General features: G+C 48.6%; 1 protein-coding gene across 1 annotated transcript; it reads left to right on the forward strand.

The window, feature by feature from the left end:
• The first annotated feature begins 6878 nt into the window (after positions 1-6878).
• On the forward strand, positions 6879-9290 carry NENF (neudesin neurotrophic factor). Its single transcript, XM_015586177.2, has 3 exons — positions 6879-7039; positions 7766-7869; positions 8744-9290. The coding sequence occupies exons 1-3, from the start codon at positions 6997-6999 to the stop codon at positions 8918-8920; spliced, it is 324 nt and encodes a 107-aa protein (XP_015441663.1). The 5' UTR covers positions 6879-6996; the 3' UTR covers positions 8921-9290.
• The last annotated feature ends 666 nt before the right edge of the window (positions 9291-9956 follow it).

A 9956-nucleotide genomic window follows, 5' to 3' on the forward strand; every position in this document is an offset into this window, starting at 1 on the left:
GGGGAGCCCGGGCTCCGAGCTGGGCGCCGGGCCTCCGGGCCTCCTCGCTCCAGGCCCCATGGCAGCCCAGGGATAAAGGGGAGTCCTCGGCAATCGGGGCGCCCCGCTTCCACCTCTCCGCTAAGCCAGGATCCCCCAGCCCGTGCTGCCTGCCCACTCTCTTCCCGCGAACTGACCCCTTGAGATGCATTTTGGCTGGTGGTCTGTCTGGAACCTCAGATCTTTTTGGGGGTTCATAGTAGCGTCATCTCGGGGCAGACACTTCTGCCTACATTTTGAGGGGAGTGGCAGGGGGTGAGGGGAGGGAAGTAAAGCCTGCTGCCTGGGTCAGGCAGGAATTGGGGACGCCCGGGGTTTCTCCAGGCTTTCCCTGCTCTTCGTTGTTCTGCCTCTGGCCCTCTTTCCCAGGTCTCCTCTGCAGCCAGCTTCTCAAACCTGCTTTTCATGACTGTGCCCTTGGGGCTGAGCAGGAGCTGTGGGGAGTGCACAGGGGAGATCAGAGGTGACAGGTCCCATCCCCCTCCACACACACCCCCCACATCAGTCAGTGGTCTGGAGGTGTCTAGGAAACGCCTTACAATCACCTGTCTATTTCAGTTGTGACCCAGTGTGATGGCTGCTGAGTGCGGGGACCAGATTCTGCACAGAAGGGCTGGGGGCAGCTGGCGTTAGATCCGGGAGGTGGAACAATTGTGTGAGGAAACCATGGTCCCATAGCATTTTAGAGTTGATAGGAACCGACCTGCTTTTATACATGAGGAAACAGGCTGCCACCACTTAGCGGCAGAATGAGGAATGTTCTCTTGTTAAAACCCTTTGGTCTTGGCTCCCCCCTGAAATTAACTAGCCACAGACAGACCAAGTTTGCCAAGGGGGATCTAGAAAGCTGGCCCTTAGGCTAGTGTAGGCATCATTGTAAAGAAAGTTTGGTTAGAAGCTTGAGTTGATTAGAACAGCGGTCCCCAACCTTTTTGGCACCAGGGGCTGGTGCTTTTATGAGAATCTGATGCCTGGCGATCTGAGGTGCGGCTGAGGCAGTGATGCTGGCGCTGGGGAGCGGCTGCAAATACAGAGGAAGCTTCGCTCAGCTCTCTCTCCTGCTGCTCACCTCCCGCTCACCTCCTGCTGTGCGGCCTGTTCCTAATAGGCCATGGACCATTACCGGTCCCTGGTCCAGGGTTTGGGGACCCCTGGCTTAGAACACAGAGGGAGGAAGACAGGGATGTGACAGATGTCAAGGGACACTATCCTTGGGGGCAGTGGGGAACCAGATGGTACAGGGTTAGGGAATCTGTGCACAAGAGTTAGCAGGCCTGCTCTCCTTAGAAAGGCCTGCTGACAAGAGTGACTCTTGGCTGGTGTCTGGGTTTCCAGGGTGTCCCACACTTCCCTAACAGATAAGGGTGGCGCAGTCTGGGCTCTCTGTACAGACAGTGTGTTTATGTTGAACACTGCCAGGCAGAGAGGGTTTGCATGGCCAGGGCCCAGTAAACACCTCTGGCTCTGAGTCGCTTTCCTGGGTAATCACATGGCACACATGTTGTTGCATCTTGTTGCTGAGGGCGAGTGCGCTCTGTGTGACCCTCGCAGGAGGGAGAGAGCATGGGGGAGTTCTCACACGGATTCCTCTAGACTCCACCCGTGTCGTTTTCCTTTATGGTCTGGCTGTGTATCCTTGCTACATCACTATAGTAAGTCCTGCTCTGAGCACAACTATATACGAGTTCTGAATCCTTCTAGTGAATTTTCGAACATGGGGGTGCAGAACCCAAGAGAAGAGAGATCAAAGCAGAGGGTACATGCAGCAGCAGTGCCAGAGGCTGCAGAATGAGGACTGAGAAAAGGTCTTTGTTTTTTTTTTTTTTTTTAATGCTGATGTTATTGGTCGATACTTAACCGAGGGAAGGAGAGAGGGAAGCTCGAGATGGAAACAGGTTAAGGAAAGAATGTTTGGTGTATGGGACGCAGAGGACGTCTGTAGGCAGAGAAAGGAAGAGAGTAAGGTGGGAAGGGGGCAGTTGAAATTGGCTTATGTGATCATGGGGGCTGGCTAGGTGAGTCTAAAATTTGTAGGCTGGAGCTGGTGCTACAGCCCACTGGCAGAATTTCTTCCTCAGAGAATCCTCAATTCTGTTCTTAAGGCCTTTGAACTGAAGTGACAAGTCCCACCCAGGTCATTCAGGATAATCTTTGCATAAAGTTAACTAACTGTAGATGTTAATCACATCTATAAAATACCTTTACAGCAACACTCCAGTAAGTGTTGGTTGAATAACTGGATACTGTGGCCTATTCAAATTGAGACATATAAGTGATCATCAAAATGGCTATTATACGAGTTCCTACTCTATATAGGGCTTCTTTGAGGATTAAATGATGATATGCGAAATGCTTAGCACAGACCTGGTGTAGTCTTAGCAGAGTAAGCCTGAATAAATCTTAGCTGCTATTATTTTATTAGCTTATTATTAAAAATATAAGCAAGAGGCAGTATAACAGGTCCACAGTCATCTTATGCAATTCAGAAACTGAATAAACTCTAAAAACCGGAAGGTTTTTTAAATATGTCGTTTGACAGCAAAACCTGACCTGATCTGAACTCCTTCGGTGATGAAACTTGTTGGAACTGACATAAGTCTATTTATAATCTTCAGTTATCCTACTCAGTGTGAATATTCATGTTCATGCCTTTCTGTGGAAATAGTAATATAGTTGATCACGGGGTGCTGCCTTGGACACCCTGTAAGTGTTATGGTATGTGCCCCATAACACCTTTTTAAAATTTGACAAATACTAAATTCTAAAACCCAGTCAACCCCCAAGAGTTTTGGCTATGGGACTGCGGACCTGTATAACAAGTCTTTCTGAAATATGTAGTGATTATCTTATTTGTTATCACCTTTTTGGATGAGAGCCAGGGCAGGCCCACCTGACCCCGTCCCACGGTCAGCTGTGCGGTCTGTGGTGAGAGCTCAGGCACCCGTACAGGGAGCTGCGTGGGGTCCCCAGTGGAAACTTCAGACTGGAAATCATGAAAGACAGGATTCCGGCTGCGTGCCCTTCCCAGACCGTACTGTGTTCTGGGTCTACGGCACAAGGCCTTGACCCGGTTTCCTCCTTTGGGGCCTTTTAGGTCCTCAGAGTGATCCGCAGCATGGCTCCTTGAATCCCTCCCACACGGGAGTCTGAAGATAGCTCTACTTGAGCTGAAAATCCAGGCTCCTCGGTGCATCCTCAGAGTGCCCGCCCCCCGCCCAGGATGTGTTTGCGCTCAGTCACTGTCTCTCCTTGGAATCTTTGCTAAGGGGGGGTCACGGCTACATTTGTTTTCTGCTTTTCTAAAACTTAACGATAGTGAAGGGTGGGACTGTACTTCCTCCTCCGAAAGGATCATTCTGCACAGACGAGAGGAGTATACAGACAGTGAAGGCTGTGGGATCCAGGTGGGTGAATAAAGAGGCGAAACCACCCTCTCTAATTCTATAGTGGGAAGGTGGCTTGTAGACATTTTGGCTGTGTAAAGAATATATTTTGCATCCTACCCCAGTATACTCACTCCACACTGAAATGCAAGTTCCATGAAGTTCACCAAAACGGTGCTTATTCTTACCATGTGTGATGCGCTCTGATGTTTTCTACTTTCTGTTCTGTTTTAAACATTTTTTTCTATTTCTATTTGTTCTAAACCTGTTGGTAACTCACTAAATTGATCTCATGACCCACTAGTAGGTTACCAATGCCAACTGCAATTAGAAAAAATATGGCCTTAGACCCTTGGAGGCCCACTTAGTTCTGGGAACATCCCCAGCAGTCTCCTTTCCTAAGGAGAGTCGCCACTGAGAGCGTCTCTGCTCTGCCCAAGTCCCTGGTGCGGGGTCTGAGGGTGCGATCGAGCTGGCTGCTGGGCCCCGCCTTCCTGCCGGCCCCAGGCTCCAGGTCTCCCTCCCAGATGCTGGAAGAAGCCCTCCCTCTGCCCTGCTGCTCTTGTGTCCCCTTGTCACGGTAGCACACATGGCACTCTCTACTGGCCCTGCCTGACCACAGGCAGAGCGGAAGGCCAGATGGTAAGCAAGCCCAAGAGGAAAGATGAAAACCTGGCCTCGTTTATGCAGGTGGGTCCCTGATCCCCTTTCATCGGGCCCCCCTCACCCGCTCCCTGTGTCTTTCCTTGTGGTCCTGGGTCTTTCGGATGAATTTCCTGGTATACACTCACCCTGTCCTGGTTGCCAGCAAGTGTGCTGTCCTCCGTGCTGTGTGCCCTCTGATGGAGCCGGCCAGAGAGTGGACTGAGCCTTCGGTTCCAAGGCTCCAGGTTCTGGAACCCGTCCTCCTTCTAATTTGCTCTGTGATTCTGGGCAAGTTTCGTAATTTTCGTGGACCTGGAGAGCCACACCTGCAAAATGAAGGTGTTTGATAGATTATCTTCAAGGCCCCATCCAGTTTTAACTGGAGTCCTTATTGGTCACTTGGGAATTACATTTTTTCCTATTTTTCCTTTAGGAAAATCTCCTTCCACTTGGTTACCTGATTCTTCTTTGATTTTATAACTGTAAAAATTTAGAGAAGGAAAAGGGAAACTAACATTTATTTCCTTAAACTGCTACGTGCTTTATATCTCTTGCCTTGGTTAAGAGAGATTACAGAGGAGAAAGGTGAGGCACAGAGAAGTTAATTAATTTGCCCAAGGCAACACAGCTTATAAGTGGTAGCTCAAAAACCCTGCCCTGTTTGACTTGGAAACTTGTGCTAGGACCACAGCACCCTGGTGGCTCCTCTTTTGGTCTCTTGGGAAAAGACAGACCTCCTGCTGTTATTTCTGACCTGCTGTGAGATAAAAAGGACACCTGATGTGTCTGTCCTTCCAGGTGGATGAGGGGATGGGGGACCATGTGCGAAGCTGGTGCTGGGCACGGGTCTCTGTATTGTGTCTCGGTGGACATTTCTATTCTGGAGTCTGCGTCTATGTCCCCAAGGCTTCCACCCACCCTCTGTCTTCTCGGTTGCCATCTTTCGGGACAGCCATCTCCACACGATAAGAACTCGGCCACCAGCACGCACTTGGCATTACACTGACAGGCCATTCCCCCCAGAATGCCCATGTGATAGGTGCTCAGTGTCCCTTTGTCCCTCGTTGCTATGGCTCCTCTTAGTACTCACACCTTTGATGTAGTTTCGCGAGGAGATAAATATTTAACTGTTGAAGAAATGGAGTGTGTTACTGATAAGAAACATGTTTTTATAGCTTATGAATTTGAACATCAGGTTTATGTGGCTCTTTGCACACAGAAAAGTAATAAATATCAAAGAAAAAGCAACAGAATGGAAAACATGACAACATTCCGTGGGTAAAATTGTAACTGTCGTATTTTTTAAATGGATATAAATACATAACTTGATAAACATTGAAGTTGAGGAACAAATAATCATAGTGACAGGAAAGCAGGAAATCAGCCCAGAGGAAAATGCCATCTCCCGGCCGGATAAGTTGTGCCGTGTAAAATGAGATGAGGTGCAGCAAATGTCCACCAAGATAACAGACGTTCCGGGGACTATCTGTAGGGGCTGATCCGGGAATAATAAAAACCAGCCATTCACTGGGCTTCTAGGCTGTGCCTGCCGTGTGCTCACGTACACTGTTCCGTCGGCGTCAGCCTTCCCGCGAGGTCGGTGGGTGTTATCCCCAAGTAACAGACAGACTGAGGCCTAAGAAGTTATGTGACAGCGTGATATGCTTCTCTGGCCTAGTTGCTTCATGTCTCGAGCCCCAGGTCCTCTATCTGTTAAATGTGGTCATGAAGACACTTGACCTTAAGCTCCATGAGGGCAAGAAGCTCAAGGCCAGCCTCAGAGAAGGCCAAGCAGCATATTCTTGGAGATATTGAAATGCTTATACACCAGCAGTGACTCTCACCCTCACCCTGGCCTGTGAGCCACTTGGCTGGTGTCCGTGTATCACCAATGGGGCTGAGACAAAGGAAAGACCAGGTCTGGTGTGTCCTAGAACTGTGCCGGTCACCTCAACCTGAGCCTGATTTGATGGAAGTTAGAAAATGCATGCCACCTGCTCTTGTGTTATTCTGTTGGGAGGAAATTAAGGTAACACTGTATACCCACAAATACCGCAAAAAAAAGAAGATAATACCCATTGTTATAACTGGGGAAACAGCGTTACTTGTATTTTTCTAGCGCTGTAAATTCTATTTTGAAGGACAAACTGGTAAAAAATATAAATTGATTACATTTTTCATACATTTGGCCCAAGAATTCCACGTATTAAAATAGGCCTTAAGGACATAACTCATCAAATTAGAAAGTAACTTCTAGAAAGATATTCATAATGCTCCCATTTATAGTGCTAAGGAACTGGAAACAACCTAAATATCCAAAATAGAAGAAGAATAGCTAAGCAAACAGGTACACAGTATCACTAATACAAAATACAGCTGTTGAATGACAGCCATTTTGGTTATTTCAATACATAGAAACATTTATATGAAGTAAGGTTACCTCTAAGAAGCAAAATATAAAATAGATCATTTACACTGATTACATCCATGGATGTATATTGGCGATATGAAAGAAAATTCAAGATGAATTAAATAATTCATCATTTAATATTGATTACATCCATGGATGTATATTGGCGATCTGAAAGAAAATTCGGGATGAATTAAATAATTCATCATTTAATATTCTTTTGAATTTTTTCTGCATAGAGTTGCTTCACCATTTGATTTTTTTAGAAAGAAAACTATTGCCGTGGACTTAGGGTGATACTTTGTAACTTTTCCAAGTTTTCATGAGCGGACACGACATTCTGCAGGTCTGGGCGAGCTCCCCAAGGACCTGCTGAGGGGAGGCTGCTTCCCGACTTCACCCTCTGCTCTCTGCACAGCCCATGGTGGGAGGAGGGTTTACTACCTTGAGCTGGAAGAGTTGGGCTCTTCGCCTCCTCACAGTTTCTTTCCCGCTTTCTAGGAAGATCAGCCCATCTACATGGCGGTGAAGGGAGTGGTGTTCGATGTCACTTCTGGAAAGGGTAAGTGGATTGGCTTTATGAATCCTTATTTCTGGGGAGCTTGGCAGCCACTGGACAGGTGAGGAGAGGGAGGGATTGCTGGGCAAGTCCTTTTCCCCCCGAGGGAGTTAATCGTTGTCAGTATTGTACTTCATTATTCTAATAAGGTCACGCTCCTGCAAAAGCCTTCCATGGCTCCCCGTTGGCTACTGAATCAAATCCAAATTCAATGATTTACCCAAGTAGAAGCAGGGAAAGGAAAAGTATCACTTAGCAAAGAGTTGGGATCATAGAACATTATAGACTATTTTAATGCCATTTCATAGTTTCCCTACTGGTAACTACAGATGCTATCATGGAGGTAGTATTGTAATGTTCATTGTTTATCTGATATCAAACAAAGGGTGTTGAACGGAAATAGACTTGGTTTCCCCCGACTTTTAAGAAGACTGAATATTTTTCTTGTTTGCATTTCAAATATTTTAAAGAGATTCTTTTCATTCTGTATTTTAAAAAAATCACCTCTCAGCCCAGCATGTGCAACTTACTCCGTATTTTGAATTAGTGGGACCCAAACTGGTGGCTGGGTTGGCTCAATGGACCTCATGTCTTCACCGCTTTCCCTCTCTCAGGCCTGGAGGCTTTTTGGGGATCGGGCTGGGTCCTCCCTCTCCCTGCCATGCACAGTCTCCTAGGTGCTCTGCATGCACACCCACACTCACATCCTCCTCCTTCTTCTCACTACAGAGTTTTATGGACGGGGAGCCCCCTACAATGCCTTGACTGGGAAGGACTCCACCAGAGGGGTGGCTAAGATGTCTCTGGATCCCGCAGACCTCACCCATGACACTGTGAGCCGGATTACAAGCCTTTGTCAAAATGTCCCACCCCCTCTGCCATGGCCTTTTTTTACCCCTGGGTGACGGCAAAGCATCCTAACTAGCCTATTTGCACGTGTCAGCCAATTATTTTCTCGAAATAGATCTCCTACTCAAAAACCTTCCGTGGCTCCCCATTGCCTATGGAGCCAAGTCCAAACTCTTGCAAACTTGTGATCAAACTCAGTGAGCTTCCCGTTTGGCTGCGACCTGCTTTGGCAGCTCCATCCCTTTTACAGTCTGCACCCAGCATCCCCAGCCTCTTCCAGATCTGTTTGTCCTGAGACCCAGACCCCAAGCCACTCTTGGTAGCTCAGGGGATGAATGAGGTTGCAAAGCAGAGTCTCCTCCATCCTCATATTTCTGTGAGAGAGAAAATAGCATCAAATAAAACCATTTCAGGGTCTACGTAATCCCAACAGAGGGGCTGGCATTCACCCCAACTATGCTCCGATGAGTTAAACTCTTAAGCCACAACATTACAGAAAAAAATTAAGAAATTAAGGAGGGGGAAGGGTATATAAATCTATAACACGAGGCGTGTAGAGAAGAGAGGGATCAATGCGTGCACCCCCATCCCGTCCCAGGCTGGGTGTTCTCTGGTCTTAAAATTCCGACATCAGCCAAATAGCAAAACATGATGAAGCCACTGCTCCCTGCCCACATCACCCCCCCACCCCCACCCCACAGGGTTGTCTCTTGAAAAGTCATTTGTCTATTATTTGGCTTGTTAAGGTATTTTTTCTCTTGCGCTAGGGGTTTGGGGGGAGTAAGGGGTGGCGAGAGGCCAGTGCCAAGCATGAGTCACTCATCTCTATTTCTCATTTCTTGGGCTTTTCTCCCCAAGACGGGCCTCACAGCCGAGGAGCTGAAGTCCCTGGATGACATCTTCACCAGAGTGTACAAAGCCAAATACCCCATTGTCGGCTACACAGCTCGAAGAATTCTTAACGAGGACGGCAGCCCCAACCTGGATTTCAAGCCTGAAGACCAGCCCCATTTTGACATAAAGGACGAGTTCTGATGTTCCATCCGCAGGAACAGGTTCTCGGGAGGGTGAGGCGGGGGGAGACAAGCAGGTGCGAAGTCTCCTGCACGGCAGGCTGCCTAGGCCTCTGGTCACCCGTGGACTCATAACCTGGAAGGCCTAATACCTTTTATTGTCCTTGGTCAAGTGTTCTGTCCACCTGGGTGTCCTGCCTGCACGCCAGCCAGGGTAGCAAAAACAGCCGAAGGCAGAAGCCTCCTGCAGCTCGACGTGGGCTCTGTGGGTGGAAGAATTAGGAGTGACCTTCATCTCTTCTTCATATTTTCTGTACTTCCCGGATTTCCTACTGTGACCATCTTTGCTTTAGAATAAGCACAAAAATAAACTTATTTTCGCAAAAGGAGAATTCTTCCACGTATGCCCACTCCCTGGAGCCTCAGTACCATGTGTGAAAGGCAGTGTGTGCCACCCTTCTGGGGTCCTGCTTTCTGTCTCCTCTGCCTGTGAGGGGCCCGGGCAGCAGGGGGCACCCACGGGCTGTGGCCGAGATGGGGAGGATAACGAGGAAGGATGGAGGAGGGGACTGGCTTTGCACCGCAACCTGGAGAGTGTGAGCTGGCCTGGCCTGGAGGTCTTCCCAGGGATGGCGAAGGGCCCCAAACACGCTGGACTCAGGCCAGCTTTCATAAGGAAATCCACTTTGAGGTGGGATGTTTCCCTCTAAGGCAGTGGTCCCTAACCTTTTTGGCATCAGGGACCAGTGCTCTAATGAGAATCTAATGCCTGATGATCTGAGGTGGCGCTGAGGCGGTGATGCTAGTGCTGGGGAGCGGCTGCGAATACCGAGGAAGCTTCGGATGAAGCTTCGCTCAGCTGGAGCTTCGCTCAGCTGGCTCCCCTGCCGCTCCCCTCCGGAAGCTTCGGATGAAGCTTCGCTCAGCTGGCTCCCCTGCCGCTCCCCTCCTGCTGTGCGGCCAGGTTTCTAACAGGCCATAGACCGGTACTGGTCCATGGCCTGGGTGTTGGGAACACCTGCTCTAAGGAACAGTTGGCAATGTCAAGATATTTTTAA

This window comes from Pteropus alecto, unplaced genomic scaffold (assembly GCF_000325575.1).
Source record: "Pteropus alecto unplaced genomic scaffold, ASM32557v1 scaffold101, whole genome shotgun sequence".
NCBI classification, from domain to species: domain Eukaryota; kingdom Metazoa; phylum Chordata; class Mammalia; order Chiroptera; family Pteropodidae; genus Pteropus; species Pteropus alecto.

Excerpts from the sequence above, each read along its gene's own strand:
- NENF (XM_015586177.2), top strand. The coding sequence starts at position 6,997 with ATGGCGGTGAAGGGAGTGGTGTTCGATGTCACTTCTGGAAAGG. Across the intron at positions 7,040-7,765 it reads CGATGTCACTTCTGGAAAGG|AGTTTTATGGACGGGGAGCC; the intron begins GTAAGTGGATTG and ends TTCTCACTACAG. Across the intron at positions 7,870-8,743 it reads CAGACCTCACCCATGACACT|ACGGGCCTCACAGCCGAGGA; the intron begins GTGAGCCGGATT and ends TTTCTCCCCAAG.